This window comes from Sceloporus undulatus, chromosome 3 (assembly GCF_019175285.1).
Source record: "Sceloporus undulatus isolate JIND9_A2432 ecotype Alabama chromosome 3, SceUnd_v1.1, whole genome shotgun sequence".
Classification (NCBI taxonomy): Eukaryota; Metazoa; Chordata; class Lepidosauria; order Squamata; family Phrynosomatidae; genus Sceloporus; species Sceloporus undulatus.
Window position 1 is genome coordinate 68,036,809 of NC_056524.1, and position 19,138 is coordinate 68,055,946.

The 19,138-nt window shown below is 37.6% G+C and overlaps 2 protein-coding genes across 2 annotated transcripts in view; one reads left to right on the top strand and one right to left on the bottom strand.

Annotated features, from left to right (window-relative positions):
* SIM2 (SIM bHLH transcription factor 2) overlaps positions 1-3,319 on the top strand; it is a 69,924-nt gene extending 66,605 nt beyond the window's left edge. Inside the window, exon 11 of the mRNA XM_042461024.1 lies at positions 517-3,319. Coding sequence (XP_042316958.1) covers positions 517-1,247 — 731 coding nt within the window. The 3' untranslated portion in view covers positions 1,248-3,319. The remainder of the gene's footprint in view (positions 1-516) is intronic.
* A 5,406-nt stretch (positions 3,320-8,725) lies between these two features.
* The window catches only part of HLCS (holocarboxylase synthetase), a 163,765-nt gene continuing 153,352 nt past the window's right edge, over positions 8,726-19,138 (bottom strand). The window contains 2 exon segments of the mRNA XM_042456436.1: positions 8,726-12,845; positions 15,347-15,560. Of these exon segments, the coding sequence (XP_042312370.1) occupies positions 12,674-12,845; positions 15,347-15,560 (386 nt within the window). The 3' untranslated portion in view covers positions 8,726-12,673.

Genomic DNA, 19,138 nt, shown 5'->3' on the forward strand with positions numbered 1-19,138 from the left:
GGCCTTAGGCCCTAAATAGATAGGCCAAAATAAAGCTGCTTCGGGTCACTTTGGAGGTATGCTGTTTAAATGATGCATGCGTCTTAAGAGGCGAGAAACTGCGCCAAAGCCATGCTCTAGCCCTAAGGACTGGAGTGCTGCTTTGGTGCAGCTTTATTTTGGCCTGTCTGTTCAGACTCTTAATTAGGATTATTATATATCTTTGAGTACAGAACCACCATAAGAATGTTTATATTTCTAAGAATTCTAGTGAATTTGGGGTCCTTATCTGAGAAGGTAATTCATTATAATTCAGTCCTATGCAAATTCTAATAAACTTTTAAACTCCACCTTCCAATTTGGTACTCTTCCATTCCCTTCATAATTCCATTTGGAATGCAGCTGCTCACTGATTTGCATTTATCACAAGGAAAACTAATTTGAGAATGTACACTTTCCACACAACTTTTAATGTACTTATAATCAGACATGAGTGTTTATTTCTACTCACTGTTCCTTTATTTTTTTCTTCCCAAGTGCCACTCTCACATAGACGATATAGCCAAGAAGAAGGTACATCAGACAATTTCTCAAGCTGCCCCACACTGACACCAAGTAGCAGATACAAGGAAGAGATATATGATTCCAGCATTATAAAACATAGCAAAATGGAAAGCAGAATATACCCAGCACATCACCATCTCATTAAAGAAGAAAATAAGACAACTTTCAACAGAGATGTACAAGAAAAAATTAACATTAGTGAAAAGCCCTTTTCGAACTCTTTAACTAACTCTTTTTTGTCCAAATCAGAATGTTTCCAAACGAAATCCATTGGACCATTAAGTCACCTTCTTCCAGTTCCAACCGTATATGAACAAACACGAAGAATCTGTATGAAAGAGCCAAAATATGAGCACATTGCCCATTATTCTGCAAACATTGGTGAGCTGGCAGTGGATGACAGAATGGCAGTTAAGCTTGACCAAGACTCTGAACAGGATCACACAGTTGATGTGAGACATACAGGACAAGTTCCATTTGTACTTCTTAACTACCATCGGGTTTTAGCCAAACACGGCACTTTTCAAAGCTCCTCATGCACTGCCACAGGAAATGGAGCAGAACATTATGGACATGGTTCTGAAGAAGTAAATATGTTTTACAAAAATCAAAGTCCCTCATCTGCCTCTTCCCCTGAGACTCACAAGGAGCCTGCACTTCCTCATTATATTGGAACTTCTGTAATAATAGCCAATGGAAGGTGACAATGATGGAACCATTTTAAGCTAAAAAAAAATTGAATAATTTCCAAAAAGCATGAGCCTACATGGTTGCACACAGTGCAACCTTAAGCATGGTTTAAGGTGAGCTGAGACATGAACTTGCATGTGTTCTTGGCAAACCATGTTGAACAATACTTTTAAAGTCAGGAAAAATGTGTCTAAGCTTCAGTGCTTTGTTATTAATTCATCTCTGCAGTTGATTCTGCCAGTAAGAAGCCATTTAACAAATCAGTTTTCTTATTTTACAGGTTTGCTATTTATAGTTCATGTACCAATACAAGGGTTGGCTGTGTTTTCTTCAAAAATATATTTCTATAATCATATGGATCCAAAATATATTTCATTATTTCATTATCTGACAAGTCTGTCAGGAGATGGTAATTGCCACAATTATTTGTGGCAGTCCCTGTAAAACTGCCTTCAAATTGTTGCCCAAAGAACATATGTTTAGGTTTTTAATCTCTGAAAGTCAATGATGAATTCTGATTTGCGTGACTTTGATATATTTTATGAAGGCCTGTTGGCACGACTACTATGCATTTTCAAATAATGAAAATCTACTAGTCCAATAAGCTTGGAAATGTCTACCAAAGAGTTGATGAAGTTTCATAATTTAGGGAAAAACCTGTGGTAAGAATCTTTTAGAAGAATCTCTGAAAATAAAAGAAAGGGATTTTTCCCATTTGAAATATACCTTCAAGGTAGAAGAGTACATCCAAAGCTTTATTTGACAGAGAAGAGAGTAAGAGTTGGGTTGTGTTCATTTTGTTCTAGCAATGAGTCCTTTCAGTTTCACTAATCATCATTTTATATTTTGGGGGCTTGTATTTTTGGACCAGCAAGTAAAGTACTCATATGGTTATGAAATGATAACATGCATTTATCAGAACACTAATGATCAGATGAAAACTCTCAGGCGCTTTTTAATTTTAAGCACAGAGTATATTGCTTTTTGATTTTCTGTAATATCTAGTCTGGCAGGTAAAGATTTGCACAGATTTATGCCATAGGTTTATTGCTATTGCTCTGATCCAGATCTTTGTGGGTGCTCTGACGAAACATATGAAATAATAGCACAAAGTAATACGTAAATCAAACTGTTCCTGCTATAGAATTAAATGGGAGAACTCTGTGTACATAGAAGCTTGTACATATATGCATCAGGGCTCTTTAGCGTGCAAGATGTTACTGGAATATGGGAGGTGTACACTTGACAACATGACAAAACACTTCCCTAACCTATAAAAATATATTTACAATGCATATTGGTATTAACCAGAGAGATATTTTAATTTGGATCCAGTAGATTCCCTTTATTTATTGTACTGCTGAAGGCTCAGTTATGTTAAAATGTTTCTAAAGGTACATTTCCCAAAAGTCAAATTTTATTAGAGGCACAGAAAAAAAAAAACTATAGCGCAATAAGCCATTGACAGTTTGGCTATAACCTTGAGTAGAGCCAGAACCAATTTTTAAGATTATTTCCTTGAGAACTCACATCTTATGTACCTTGTGCAGTATAGAAAACAGCATCACTGACTGCACCATTTCAGGTATCAAATGAAATGTGATATGAATTTTCTTAATTAGATTTTTTTTTCAATACAAAGCATTCCCTTTTCGTATTTTCTTTTTCTAAGGAAACAAATCAGGACATCTTATTAAAAATACAACATTGTTGGGCATACACATTAAATAGTGACAAAGCCATCAACAGGCTAATTCAAATGAAGTTAGACAGTGCCTTGAGTTGATGCTAGTAGTTCCCAAAGTGTAAGGTAGGCTTCTCTGGGGATACAAAGTTGCTAGGGAAGAAAAAGCACCTTGTTACCAATCAACCTGCCTTCCACCATGGCATTATGGGGCTGTAGGTAGTTCTTTTATTTTGTACATTTTTGGGGGGTGCTTCAGTGGTCTCTGTGGCCTTGTTCTTTTGGTCTCTTGGGCGGGATACAGACTGCCTATTTGGGGCGGCCTGCATCCACCCCTTTCCCCAACAGATCGGGGCCTGAGCAGACACAGCAGCAGCCCCGGAGGCCTCGATCTGCTGCTTCTCCAGGCCTCAGGGAAGTGGCAAAATGCCACTTCCCTGCGGCCTGGAAAGGGGTGTCCTTGGGGTTTCATGCCAGCGATGCATGAGGCAAAAAGGAGCTCCGTTTCAGAGCTCCTTCCTGCGACGTTGAAAGGGCGCCCCAAGCACCCTGCAGTGTCGCCGGGATGTCATGCCTGCACTGTGCCATTTAGAGGCGGCGCGGCCATGACGTCATAATGGTGCCCCAGTTACGTGCTAGTTAGGGAGCGTCTGTAAAGGATGCTCCGAGGCAACCCTAGCACATATCCAGGCCGGAGCAAAGCGCTGGTCTGGATCCCGCCTTGGTTAATCTTTCAAAAGTGAAGTGCTTCCACATGAACTGACTACCATTCTCTTGACTTAATCTACATTCGGAGAAAACGTGTTTCAGGGAAGCTCAACACTGCATACTGTGTGTGTGTGTGTATATATATATATATATATATACACACTCATGTATAAGTCTAGAAATTTTAGTCAAAAATTTGACCCCAAAACCCTGGGCCGACTTGTCCTTGGGTCAATGTAAGCACTGTACTTTAACTCTTGTTAAAAAAGGAACCATTGCCTGGTGAAAGGTGAGAGCTTAGTCCCTCCTCAGAGCACCTAACAGAAGTACCAATCCCCTTTACTCTCCCATCCATCCAGCATTTAGGTTATGCTCACTGGAATTTTGTAAGTGCTTTGGCATCATTTTCCTTTGCTTCATCCTTTACATTCTTTATTACATACCACTAAGTTTGACACTTGACTTATCCATGAGTCATATCAAAATCCATAATTCCCCCAAAAAACCTGCTCTCAACTTATCCGGGAGGTTGACATATAGTTGAGAATATACGGAAGCTTCAATGGTTTTGAAAAAGTAAATCAATTTCCCACATCTAGTTTTTGTCGGTTCCAATTTATGTGGTATATGTTGTAACTGAAGGGGTTGAATATGTTTAAAGCTGGTAAACATAGCTGCACACTATAACTACCAAAAGATCTGTAATTGACCTCATCTGTCTGGTGTCTCTTAGATGCACCGCATATGTGAAAATAGGCCCCAAAACTAAACATGTGAAATTACTCTAAATTTATTTAGATTCAGTCAAATAGCACTAATTTAAATATGCAACCATCTATTACTGAGTTGAAAATGGGGTTCTATAGGGACTATTGTATCAGTGTTTGAAGCCAGCAAGAATATTTTTGTAATTGGATTTGGTAAATCAATAAGCTAAAACATTATTTTAGAAATAAGGGTGAAAACACAAACCCTAGTCCATAAATGAATTGCAAGATTAATAAAGTTCACTGAAGCAAAGAGGGATTACCAGCCTTTTCTTTTCCAAGAAAGCCTGGTTCTCAAGAGCGTAATGCCCACTTTTCAGAACTACTACCTGAAGATTTTAGCTGCTGCCTCAACTTGCAGAGCAATGCAGTTGTTTGTGTGTTACTGTACTGTATTAAGGTTACATGGGTGCCATCCCTGGCTGAAGTATCAAACATTAGGAACGTGTTTACTCAGGCAGTTTAAACTTGTCAGGGGACTTCAGTTTATAGTTACATTTCTATATGGTACTTCATGTCGACAGAACTAAACATCTTTCCTGCCAGGAAAACAAATATCCTCTAGACCTTGCAAGGAAGATGGTGTGCGTTTTTGATGCCTTTCAGCAATCAATATTGCTGAAAAAAGCAACAATATTAGCAGGAGATGTTCTTGATATAAAGAATCATTTGTAAGTGATTTTTTTTTACAATGCCATCATTTGAATCTATTATTTACAGTTTTCCCAACAATTCTCATTTATATTAAGATATGTTACCAAAATGAGCCTCTTAATGAGATTCTTGCAATTACCTGCCTCATAAAAATAAACCTGATAGATAAATGTATCACAGTAGTTCACACTATACTAGTTTCTCTCAGACTGGAAGAAAGTATTTCAGGAACTGCACATTTTAATACTGTTTAAAAACTGCCACCTTCTTGCTCAAGTGAGCTGTTCAGTTTAAGAAATGAATACTCCATTCCATTATCTCATATGCTAATAGGTCATGTTTATATTTGAAATTTGAACACTATGCAGAAATGAAAATTCAAACATCAATCAGTACCATAATGTGTAAATTTCTAAATCTACTTGAGAATGAAAAGAAAACAGAATGCTAATTTACTAGCTAAAACAAAAATTGGGAAGGAAGCGCAAAGTAGGAACTTTCTATCTTCTCTGTCATTTACAGAGAGTGTAATCGATACAGATTACACTTTTAACTTGTCAAGCAAGAGATAGTGGCCAAGGTAATAATCAACCAATATTGGCTTTGGAACATAGCAACAGAAATGCTACACTGTAGTATGCCTAGTAATACACCACTCTGCTGAACACAACCTGGTAGATTTCTCCTCCCTTCCAATTATCTCTTTTAGTTTAGAAAACTCAGCCATATTAGGAAGCTAGTTAACAATTTTAAGATTTTAAAATTTTAAAGCACAAGCCCTATGCATGTCTATTTGGAAATAAATCTCACTTTGTTTCATGGAGCTTACTTAGTAGTAAGTGTGTTTAAGATTACAGATTCATTCATAAAATTAAGAACATTTGAACAAATGAAAAGCATACTACCAAAACTATTGTTTGTCCCAATCAGGTAATATCTTGAGAGGAAACTTGATAGCTTCTATGTTCCTTTTCTGGAACATGAAAATTTGCTTTTTTATTATTCAATGCAAAAATCAATTACTGGAAAAAATGTATGTGGAAAAAGAAACACATAAAGATACGTACAACCTATTAGTGCTTTGGATTGTATATTTACGCCCTTAAATTGTAAAGCTTCTTTTGCTTATTTATTATGTAAGACAAAAATGTTAAATAAAATGTAGCCAAAGAAATAAATGGACTTGGATTATTTGCTTGGTTTTACAAGTATAAATGATTTATATTAATAAATTGGACATTTATAAATCTAACATTTACTGCATTTTTTATAGTTTATATGAGATGTGGTTTTGAGTAAGCTTTTGAAAGAAAAAAGTGCTGGATCCTGCTGTGGCAGCAGCCAAAAAGACACTGAGCAGTGGTTCTGTGAGATCACAGACTTTTGTGTATAAAATGTTTTATATTGAGATAATCAGGTAAGGAGCAGGTGGAAAAAAGGGAGCGCATGAAATGCTGAGAGAGAGAGGTGATTGGTGGAATGTCTGAAGGGATTTGAATAACTGGCTTAATGTGTGAATGAATGAGTGAGGGTTAGGTTTAAGGGAGTCAAGCCAAGGAATTCAGGAGTGGGGTAAAAGAGTCTTGAGTTAGTAGTTTTTATAGAGAAGAGTTTTGAGTTAGTAGTTTTTATAGAGAAGAGTGTGAGTGAGAAGGAAAGACTTGTTGTAAATACATTAAATTATTTATCTGCTTATTTTTGTTCAACCTCTGGTTAATAAAGTATGGCTTTTGGGTTATCATATGAACTTTTGGCCTCTGAGAGTGCTATAGGGGCTATACAGATGAGGGGCTTAACACTTTGACCCGGGTCAGTGACACAGCAGCCGCACACTGCAGCACTGACCTGCACCCCAAAAGAAGCTGCTCTGAGCAGCTTCCTTGAAGGGGTGTCACAGGCATGGTTGGGCACTGCATCACCCATGCATCATCATGGCGCATGCCATATGGACACATGCACACCATGATGGAGGCGGGGTGGCGGAACTAAAGCTCAGAGCATGTGAATGCTCTAGTTCAGCTTTAGTATGCGGTTAGGCCGGCAGAAAGTGCCAGTCTGTACTACCTCATAGACATACGGATTGGGTTCAAACATAGTGTCTGTAGGAATACAAATGCTGATGTCCTGTGGGGACAGAAGTTTCATGATATTCTGCAGAGGAACCTTGAGGGCATCTAGTAGTGGTGGCCACAGCACTGGGACAGAAGGAGGCAGAGATGGGGATAAGGAAAGCCCCAACTCTTAGTGAGAGAAGTGATGCTGTGGAAGTCTTCACCTATGGTGCCAGTGGAGATTTAGGCAGAACCTTATATCTGGTGGGAAAAGTAGTGGAGTAAGAGGCAGTAGCCTTACAGGATCCATCTACTTCTGCTGAGATGGAATATTCAGAGCCAGACAGTTACAGGACTAGCTTAGCTCTAGAAGATGCCAACTATTGATGTTCACCGGTGGAGAGATAATAGCAGGAATCGCACACAGACAACAAAGAACCATACTCTCCTGCTTTTCATATTGAATATTTCGCAGTAACAGCGTGTCATTTCAATACCACCAACTATGAAAATGCATTTTTATGGCAGAAACAAAACCATTCTATAATTACAGCATGTTGTAACTTCTAAATCTATAAAACCTATAAAGGGCAAGCATGTTTTATACAGTATAAAGAAGTAAGCATTTCATTTCATTTTTAAATTTATGAGGTTCATAAACTTCCTATGACATTTGTTTCAAAAAGTTATGGGAGCTTATAGGTGACTAATACAAGTTTTTTCCTCCCTTAATTATGGGTATCTAGTGGAAGTTGTACAACTCTGGAAAGGTCATCAACTCCTGGCTATAATTCTGTTCTCTATTATTTTCAAATCTACACATCCGCACAGCACAGTGGCTTAAGAAATGTTGCTGTCAATAAATAATGTGCATATATTTTTAAAAAAATATGTAAAGAGGAGTTTTACATTATAGGCCAGAAGTAAAACCCATATTGCAGGGGGGAAACAGGCACCACAATGAAATGTTTTTGAAACCACTTCATCAAATGAACAGTCTGAAAGGCGACATCAGCTTCACAGTGGAAAAGGTGTTTTACTAACATAGACATTTTAATAGCATTACACATTTTCAGAGGGCTACTTCTGAATTGCAGAATGCCTGGCTGGCTCCTTCTGGCTCTGTCCAGACATATTTTGTTGTATCATAACAATCACAAGAACTGTTATAAAATGCTTTTCATATAGAATGGTATGCTGCAGAAAATAATGGGATTATTTGCTGCACTCTCCACATATACTTTTAGCTGAGTGTCCCCAAGAAGGACCCACAGGCATTTAGGACAGCAACAGCCACCATTCAGAATTTGTCATATCTCATTCAGCTCTTCTGTATAAAACAAGAATTACCCTTTGGTGCACCTAAAGCAAATAAAAAAGTTAAATCTGATATATAAATACTCCCACTTTCATTCAATGTAATACACTGCCTTGTATGGACAGGATTAGGGCATCAAAATGCAAAGGCAAATGTGATGGTCCCAACTAATCAGCTTGTGCTTCAACATGTCCACGCTTCATTACTTTTCATTTATGAAAAGGAAATTAAATGAACAAATGTTTCCAGTGCAAAGAATCTCAGCGTATAATGTGAAATAAAATAAGCCAAACCATTGGGAGCGATTGGATAGTTTTTCAAACTATTGCATTTTTTATTCTCCAGGTATGAAAATCAAATGTTTTATTTGTTTACATACATTTCTAGCTCAATTTTCAATATTAATTGCAGATTTCAGAACTCCATGCTAGAATAAAATATATAACCAATAACTATAGTGCATATATATAAAAAGCAACAGTACAAAAATTCTAGTAATATCAGAAAAACATCAGTCAACTAGCAAATGCCCAATTGAACAGATGGACTGTTAGCTATGAAAGCCAAAGCTTGCTCTATATCTCTGTACCTTCTATTCCATGGTGACATACCTTGGTCATCTTTTCCCTAAGTTCATGTCTTGCAACATGCTTAACTCTTCTTTGTATGGAAAATATCTCAACTCCCAAAATTTTATTAGCCCTTATTTGTATCTTCTGAAAATCTATGAAAAGATGAACAGAACTACAGTATAAACAGTAGTCTACATATGGATATGCCATAGACTTATATAACAGGCATTCCTGTTTCCTTCCTCAAAATGCCTAATACCAACTAATTTGCCCTTTTAATTGCCTCAACACCTTCTACTCAGGCCCCAAAGTCTGTGTTGTTACAGTTAAACTGTGCTGCAGAGTTAACTTGACTAATTGCTTATATTAATACAGGCTGACACTCCCGTATCCAAAATGCTTGGGACCAGAAGTGTTTTGGATGTCAGAGGTTTTTTGGATTTTGGAATATTTACTTATAATAAATAAGATATCTTGGAAATGAGATCCAGGTCTAAACATGGAAGTCATTTATGTTCTGTGTACACTTTATATACAATATTTTGAATATTTTTGTCCATGATACAAAGTTTGTGTATACTGAACAATCAGCAAAGATGTCACTATCTCAGCCACTCATGTGGACAATTTTGGAATATTTCCGAATACCAGATAGGGGAGACTCAATCTGTAGTTGAAATCATCCTGATAAACTAAAAAGGCATCCTGATTAAACAGTTTTTTTAAAAAAAGTAATGCTTTTATATGTTACATATATGTTACAAATGCCATCTTAGAAGGAGCATTTTCCATCACTAGTGGCAGGAATACCTCGTAATGGTGCCTGTTGTAACATGGGCATCACCCCAGAGAAACCACAAATATGTTATAGTTAGAACATGTGTAAATTTGCAAAATTTTAATTAGTTAACAGATCCATTAGTCAAAATTAATAAGATAGCTCCACAGCACATATATCATTTTCAGTGGGATCTTTTGTCCCACTGAAGTTAATTTGAGCTCCTATTCTGTCACTCAATTTGAAAATATCCTTTGGAGCACTTTATAGCCTGCCCAGAATTGGAATTTTACCCTCCTGAATAGCACAAAATTTGGCTAGCATTTATGACAAACTAAAACACATTCCAGTTTGGAAATAGATATATTCTTATCTTCTGCTTCCTGTTTTTTTGGTTGCTGATCTATAAAAAGAATACGTTTGTTTATCCTTTGATTATAGATTTTGTAGTGCCCTGTGATGAGAGACTTATAATCTTTTAGAATTCTTAACTATCAGTGAAGCAAAGTTTTCCCTTTGGACAAGCCAAAAGTTCTTAGCAAGACTTGTCCTCCTTTATATTTTAATATTTGAATACATGACAAGGCACTTCCCTATGTTCTATGCTTCAGTAATAAAATATGGCACCCAGAGAGGGGAGGAAAGTCAGAAAGGACAGTCATGCTTTTCTGGAATTGTCCTAGACGTATAATAATAAAGGCTTATATCTTTCAGTCAGGACATGTTTGGAGGCATGAGAGAGACACCGAGGAACAGACTGTTTGGCTACTTGGGCCAGAAGGTCAGACTGAGCAATGGACTGTCTGCTCCAAAAAGAAGCTTAGCCCTATTAATTCTTTAGCTAACAAGTAATAGCACAAAATACACACTTAAAAGTGGTGAGGCAAGATAAAAGGATAGAACAGTCACAACGTGATTTTTAAAAATTAAAATATATTGCTGGAGGGACCATATGTTTCATTATACTAGTTCAGGTTTAAGAATCACCTGAGTTAAAAAATAAATAATAACATTTACAAATGAAAAGGAGGTCTGAACTTCCAGTCTTCCAAACATTTGCAAATAGCTACTAATAATTTAACTCAGCTTTTTAAAAAAGTAAACTTAATTTTTTTTTTATTGTTTGCTGATTAACCAAGAAACATTTAAGGATGCCACTGTGTGGGAAACATCACACAACAGAAATTAAAATCCTCACCGTTAATGACTGGATAACTTAATCTCCATTAATTTATAGTCAAACTACCAAATCACCAATATGGAGGATTATGCTAATCCACCATTACAAGACAACTTCTTTGCTTTCTTTAAGACTTCTTGGATTTATATCTGAGCCAATGAACATATTTTCCAATTCTTTATGAAGTGAACTTTTAGCCTACAAAACCTAGCTTCCGGCTATAAGTCAGGCATGCACTTTTTTAACTGAACATGAGGGAATCTGTTCGAACCCATGGCAGCTCTCATTAAGAGGTCAGGTTACCTACAGCTCCCTGAAAAGGAGAAATTAATTTCAGACTACAGCCTGGGTGAAGAGGGTTGCAAGAGTTCGCTTAGGCTAAGTTGCAAAGCCTAGAAGAATAGACAAGTGCTATGGTGGAAAACGCTGCAAGTGGCCACGTATATTCTGAGTTCCATTTTTATTTGGCATTTCATTATTAAATTATTAGTGGTGTTCAAGAGACTTGACTATTCAAACTAGATGAGATTATGAAATTACAGAATATGAAAGAACTTTGAGTTTACTTAACGTTATCTGGTGCTCACCATGGATAGTGGGGGCGGGGAGGAATCTTTGGCCAACACCATAAAACTACTCTTTTAGGTTCTCTCTCTCTCTCTTGCAACCGTAACACATGCCCAAAAAAGGGCAAAACAAGGCATACAGAGGTTTAAGGTCTTGAACACATGAATTGAAAGAAGTGAAAAAACAGTGAAAACCTGACTTTTGGGGGTAGGGGTGGGAGGGAGAAAGTTAAAAATGAATGACAATGGCACATCTTCATGAATGCCCCCACTCCTCCAATCGATCAGTTTGAAAAAGAAAAACTTGAAAACAACAAGAGACTCCCAAGACTCACAAACCAAAGCAATATAACTATGCTGGTTTTTGCTTACCATTCATGATTCTCATTGGCAGAGAGAATCATTAACATATTTGGGACTCAGGTACAGTGATCATTCCAACCTGCTGCCTGCCCCATATAGTATTGCTTGGCTGAGAAACTGCCTGGACATCATCATTGCACACAAGCTTGAATATACACAGAGCCAGAGTCAGACAGTGTACATACAAATTTAGCATTGATCTACTTGCTCATCTTAACAAAGGGTGAAGTGAGTGGCTGCAATCTGTAGTGGTTGGGGAGAAGTAAGGAATCTGGTGAAAATGATGTCTCCCTTTGTACATGGCAAGGACATATAATGTACAGGAAAGTGCTCTCATATCTATACAAAACAGTAGTCTGCTCTGGCATATAGTAAGAGAGAGGAACTGTCAAAGAGGTAAACACAAATGTTTCTGATTCTGTGCGTGTGTTAACTCTACTTGTAGGCAGTGCACTTTGTGAAATATCCAAGCAAAAGAAAACTGTAATAAACTACAGTGAAACAGACCTGCTTCAAAGCTCTTTCTAAAAAGCTAAAGTCTATTTTAAGCACTGATTAGGGGTGGGGGGTGGGAGAGGAGTGGTGATGGAACTGATTCTGAGAAAAAAATGAAATTCAACTTTATGAAAAGCCCCAAATCCTGAGCTGTTAAATAGTGGACTCTGGACAATTAAATAATGCAAAGCTCAGTGTTTTGCTTGGTGTACACTGCTTCTATCTTGAGTTTGATACACTGTCCCCCACCAATGTATTATAGCTCTAAATGCTGTACACAAAAAGATCTTTGTGGTTTCACCAACTACTGCCGCTTTGGAATTATAAGATTTTTCAGCATGTCAAAAGAATTGCCATCTGGGTGCACAGTTACTATGTCTTTTCCTTCCTCATGAACTTGCAGGAATCCAGAATCATCCACTCCAACAATCCACGCCATTGGCCCGTCATCACTTCCTAGTTGGACTTGTTTACCACTGCAAACAGAAAACAAAAATTGCTCACATAATAAACCTGGCGTGCATCAAGGCTAACAGAACCACAAGAGACTACTTATAAACAAATCCCTCCAATCCAAGTAAACTCCAATTTTTCTGATTATCTAGATTCGTGGAAATCAAATAAAGGACAGAACAGATTTAACTGTTCAAAAATGAATATGGATTCCAAACAGTAAACTCTTTTATGTGTAATCTAATAGTGTACCACTCTTAGGAACAAGAGTAATAAGAATTTGCTGCACTTGCTTTCTATATGCACGTTACACAGCTTTACTTATTTAAATTAGCGCATTACTGCTTCCCAGGGTGCTAAGATATATTTCTCAGAACCCTAAATTTATTGTCCAGAGTCATGAGTGTCCACTTGTTCAGTCTGACTTTTTTCCCACAGTATACAGAAGTTCTTTTTCTAGGGGGATTGTTTTTTAAGTGTAACTGTTGTACATGTTGTAGAGAGATCTTGTAGAACATTTGAGACTAACTGAAAGAAAGAAGTTGGCAGCATAAACTTTCATAGACTTAAGTATACTTCCTCAGGTGCATTTGTGTTGTACATGTTGCGTGATGTATTTCAAAAGCAATCATGGATGGAGGGGGAGGATGGACTAATCCCGCCTTCCTTCTGTGCAGTGCCCTGCTCCTAAATCCCCTATATGGAAATTATGTAGAGCTGTGCGAGGGAACATCTACTTTTTCTAAGTCTATTTGCATGAGACAGGGCAATTTTTCTCCATAAGCTGGGGAGGAGGGGAGAGGGATGTGGATATGTGTGTGCAGGAGAAATGGGAGAAGAGACAGAAAGATGAGTGGAGAAAGAAGAGAAAAATTATGTTTGCACTCCAAAAAGGTTAAATTATCTGGCCAGGAAGCCCTTCTTCCAAATATGCGAATTGGTCATGCATGTATTTGATTTGCTCCTCTTGGTCTCTGTGTGTCTCCCTGCACTACATCTTCCTCACATGTATCTGAGGAAGTAGACCAGGTCTACAAAAGCTCGTGCTACAACTTATTTTGCAGTTAGTGGCTGTACAGATTGAGGGAAAGGGGTGACCAGAGGCCCCCGGATGGAGGCTGCAGCAGACAAATGCCACGGCCTCTGGCAGGCTTAAAAAGAACCCACTCCTGACAGGTACATTTTAGGTTGTGCACAGTGCACCACTGGTGCCCTTGTGTGCAATGATGATGTCCATGCAGTGCTGTTTGGGCTTTGTGCTATATAGACGTCATTGCTGCACACCCCGTATGGACAGGCATGTGCAATCATGGTGCCCGGACACTGACTGTAGGGCTGGGCACATGCGGACGCCCAACCCCACAAAACCCTACTTTTGGCCCCAGGCTGGTGCAAAGCACCAATCTCTATTGGGCCTAAGTCTGCAAGATGCTGCAAGATCCCTTTGCATACTGAAATCCGTTATGTTAAAAAGAGACTACCACAGGGAATACAGAATGCTCCCATCTCTTCTTCTCCTTTGTTTTATAACCCCCTTCTGACTCTTCCAAGCTGCCCAGGCTTTGCACTTTCTCTCTGCCTTCCCTCTCTTACCCATACCCAAACTTGCCTATTCTTTAGGCAGTAACCCTTCTACTCTCCTTTACAGTCCTCCTCCTTTCCCTCTTCCCACTGCTTCCTCCAGTCCATCATCCAGTCCCCAGCCATCCAACCAACATTTTGACCACTCCCAATGGGACTGTGCATGATATTATTTTATTCTGAACTTAATTCATGGAGGCAATGATGGCTGATGAACTGGTGAATTAAAAGAAAGGGGACTGCTTAACTTTTGGAATAGGATCTAAGTAGAGATTCATTATGGTTCACCTCTGAATTTGCCCTACGCTTCTTTTGGATTTTCACTCTGTCAAACTTCTAAAACTTAATTTTGGAATATATATTACCATTTTTAGGCTGTGTGTGTGATGTATATGTGAGCATGAGAGAGCAAGACTAAGACAGGGAGGGTTGGAGGCAGAAGCAGAGGAAATAGAACTAAATACTGAAAACTAAATAGTATTTTTTCATACTATTGAAAATTAATTATAACTGAGAAGTAATTACTGAGATAATGTAGAGTAGGATGCACAAAAGAGAAATTTCTTCCCTTTGCCTTTGGTCCCAAATCTGTTAAGTGCTTAATAATACATAGGAGAATCAGTCTGCTCCCCCTTTAGTTCTTTGCAACATTTATAGTCTGCAGCACTTTGAGGGAGGTAAGTAAATTGAAATATAGCCATATGAAATGTATCAGAAAGGTTATTGAAAAGTAAATTTTAAAGTATATAAGGAAAATAACACAAATCAGTTAAATCTGCACACATACAAACAAGTACCCTACAAAAAAATCTAATTTGGAGATAAAGAAAAGCCAAGCTTGTCACTAGATGTTATGAGATTTACTTAACATCTTGACTGGGTTAGTTCTGCTTCTAGCTAAAACAATTATGATTAGGAAGATCAGAAGGATAGACTTACTTACCTGTGCACCCAGTACTTGTAATATAAGGGCAGAATGCCATTAGGTCCTTTTTCTTGAAAAGTGTTGATCAGATTTTCCAGCACAGTCACACTTCTTGCAATTAGACAGTCGACACTTAAAGGTTTTAAATTTGTATTCTTTGTCTTATTGTGCTCCATAATGAGATCATTGATGCATATCGTAGGGTTGCTGTTATTCACGTTAAATCCACAGCCTGAGGAGGAAAATGTAATCAGAAAGGTGATGTAGGAGAAGTTGAATTTCTCTGCAAAACTCTCTTTTCTCATGTAATATAAACACATCCAGCCAGATAGCTGGGGAAATCCTTCTACAGTTTTTTCAGAAGACATTTGTTTTCAGTGATGATGAAAGATAACACAAGCTCATATTAACATAAATCCCTCACCTTTGCCAAAGAAAAGACAGTCTGGCTCACATTTATGACAGCATTTCCCCCCTCTAATGAAAAGTCATCTCAATCAGTTCCAAGCCTGTCCACATGGAGACACACAACTTTGAAGAAGAAAAAATCCAACAGGTGTATTTTTGTACAATAAAATCATCAAGTCCACTTTCAAATTTATTTTTAAAAATTGATTGTTGTAAAAAAAAAAAAAAGGAGAGGGGAATAAATATGAACAAACATACAAAATAAGTCAATTGTTTTCTTCTATCTCTACAATATACTATGTATTCTTGCCTTTACTTTTAGAATCAAATCCCCTCTTCGTCCTGTCCTTAACTTCCTGAGTCTATCCACTTTAATTTTTAAATATGTTTCTTCTGTTCATTTACATCATTCATTGCTATTATACATCCTTCTAATGGTTCATCAGTATTCTTCTCATCTGATTACAGATTTTTTTCTTCTTCATTTACCAATGTATGTATATACCAGATCTATATTTCTATATCATGTTTATATCCATACACATATGCCATTTATAACTTGATATATCTTTATCTGTATACCAACTCCCTCTTGTCACTTTCAGATTTTCTAATGCACTTTTGTCACATTTCAGACTCTCTTTAAAATCTTATTTCTCATCAAACCTTCTACCAATGAATAATATTATTGGCCAAAAGCCCTGTATTTAACTACTGCTCTAAGGACTTCCTTGCTTCGACTTCCTTAACATGACTCTGTGATATGTAAACAGAAATCTTATACTACTTATTTATTTTCTCCTTTCCTAGCAGTGTGGGTTTCTGTTCCCAGTGCAGTAGAATGGCACAGCCACACTTTTCAAGTATACTCAAATTAGACTCCCTATTTCTGCATCAACATTTTGGAAATAAATATTCTAATAATTTATTACTGACATGCCCATTCAATATGGAATTAATTACTGGCAATATTAATAATCTGCCCTTATTTATTTTTAGCTAAATATTTATAACACGTCCTATATCATAAATATAGAACAGCTTATATGAAATTCAATTTACATAATTTAAAATTTAAAACAAGAAAAACAATGTAAACATTCTAAACTATTTTAAATAAATGAATAAACTAAAACAGTAAATAAATAAATAAACTAAAACAGTTTAAAACCATGTATGTATATAATAATAATAATAATAATAATAATAATAATAATAATAGGATTTATTTATATACCGCCCAAACACTGGGAATCCGGGTGGCTTACAACAGAGGGGATAATAGACGGTTCCCTGCCCTCAGGCTTACAATCTAAAAAGACATGACACAAAAGGAGAAGGGAATGGTGGTGGGGGGGAGGGGATCAGGTCCAGCATTCTTCTCTCCCTCTAAGGCCTGGACCAAGGCAGATGGACTGGAGGGAGGGCTCTTCTTCTTCACGCTAGCCCTGATGGAGCTGGGCCAGCCTATTCTCTCCCTCACAGGCCAAGGATGACAGTTATGGGGGGAGGAGCTTTTTTCTTCAGTTTAGTTTAGATGAAATCATTAGGCAACAAAGGCATTAAAAAATCCCAAGTTTTTATGTAGCATCAGAATAAAACCAATGTTAGCATCAATTAAGTTTATAAAGGAAGGGGACTCCCACAAGCAAGATGCCACAGTGGAGTCCTCTCCCATGTTCTCATACAGTGCACTACTTTCACTGGGTGGACACAGAAGAGGAAATCTCCAATTATTTCCATTCTTATATAGGAAGAGGTGCATCTTCAAATATCAAGCTCCCAATGTTAAAATTTTATTTTTCTATTAAAATATTTCTGTCCTGTCCTATAGCAAAAGATAGCAGGAGAGCATACAAGTGAAATCAACACAAATAAGTTTTAAAAAATTAAAAAAATTAAACAATAAATAGAGTAAAATATGTTAAACACACCAAAGATGGTCTTTAAACAGAGGCTGGATGGCCATCTGTCTGGGATGCTTTGATTGAGAGTTCCTGCATGGCAGGGGGTTGGACTGGATGGTCTTTGTGGTCTCTTCCAACTCTACGGTTCTATGATTCTATGACTGGTCCTCAGCACAGAGGAACTGGCCTGTTATGCTTCTTCCATATGGAGTGAAAAGTTGCTACCAATACTCTGCCCTCGATATAGGGGGATCAACAACCTCTTCTGTTTCCTCTGCATGGAGTGAGAAAATGGTACCAATAATCAGCTCTCAGTATGGAATGATCAGCCCTAAATATAGAGGAACAGAACATTTCCTCTGCCTTCTCTTTATGGAGAAGTTGGTACTGACAATCAGGCCTCAGTGTATAGGTACAAACTGGTTATGTCTCCTCTGTAAGGAGCGAGAGGAAAGTACAGTGTTAGGTATTCAATATAGAGGGATGAATCCATCTCTTGTTTCTTCTGCATAGAGTGGAAAAGATGGTACCAACAATTGGCTCTTGATATGGAAGGAACAACCAGATTTGTCTGTCTGTATGAAGTGAGAGGATGGTACCATTTATAGGCCTTTGTATGAGGTGACCAACCAAAATGACATGTCCTCCTCCCCACCAATATTGCCAGTGAGTCAAAATTGTGCTTTCCCACCTCTATCTCCCCTCCTATGTTGCTTAAATTGAAAACTGGGTCTATTCCACTGATGTTTGAAAAATCTGAAATTTCTCTGCCTTTGAAAGCTTCTTCCCCCTCAAAAGGAATAAGAATGATTTCTGAAATATTTTGTATGAAACTTTCTTTTCTGAATTGTTGAAAGTACCTGCTTCTTATCTTTGCCCTCTTGCTTAAGGTCTTTCTTCCAAACAGCAGTTTAACTGTAAATGGAGTATTTACCAAATTTGATCTAGCCTTCTGGTCTTTCCCCCAGTGCTTAAGACATAAGGAAAGCCTTCCTACAAATGCAGAAGAACCTGCCCTAGCCGAAAAGATTGTGGTATCGCAGCTTACATCTACCACATATTCCAGAAGTCTATCCAATCTATGTAATACCTTTTGCAAAGTGTGAGTAGATACTTCTTCAATATCCAGGACTTCTTGAACCGATAGCATACCTGCTCTTGAAAACATTGCTGTTAGTATTATGGCCTTAACAGCTAGAGCTGATGCTTCATATGCCTTTTTTTTAGCACTGCATCTATCCTTTTCTCATCCATGTCCTTCAGAGTTGTGCCTCCTTTCCTTGGGAGTACCAAGTCTGAGACCAGAACTGACAACTGAAGAACTGATTAACAACACCACTAACTTCTCCATTAACCCTTTCTCATACATATATAGCTTCCTGGCATAATTAGAAAATCTAGACCAGAAGGTCCCAATATGCACAAAACTGAGACTCAAACTGAGTTGTGTATAATTAATTAAACACATAAAACATCTAGGGGTAGCCGTGTTGGC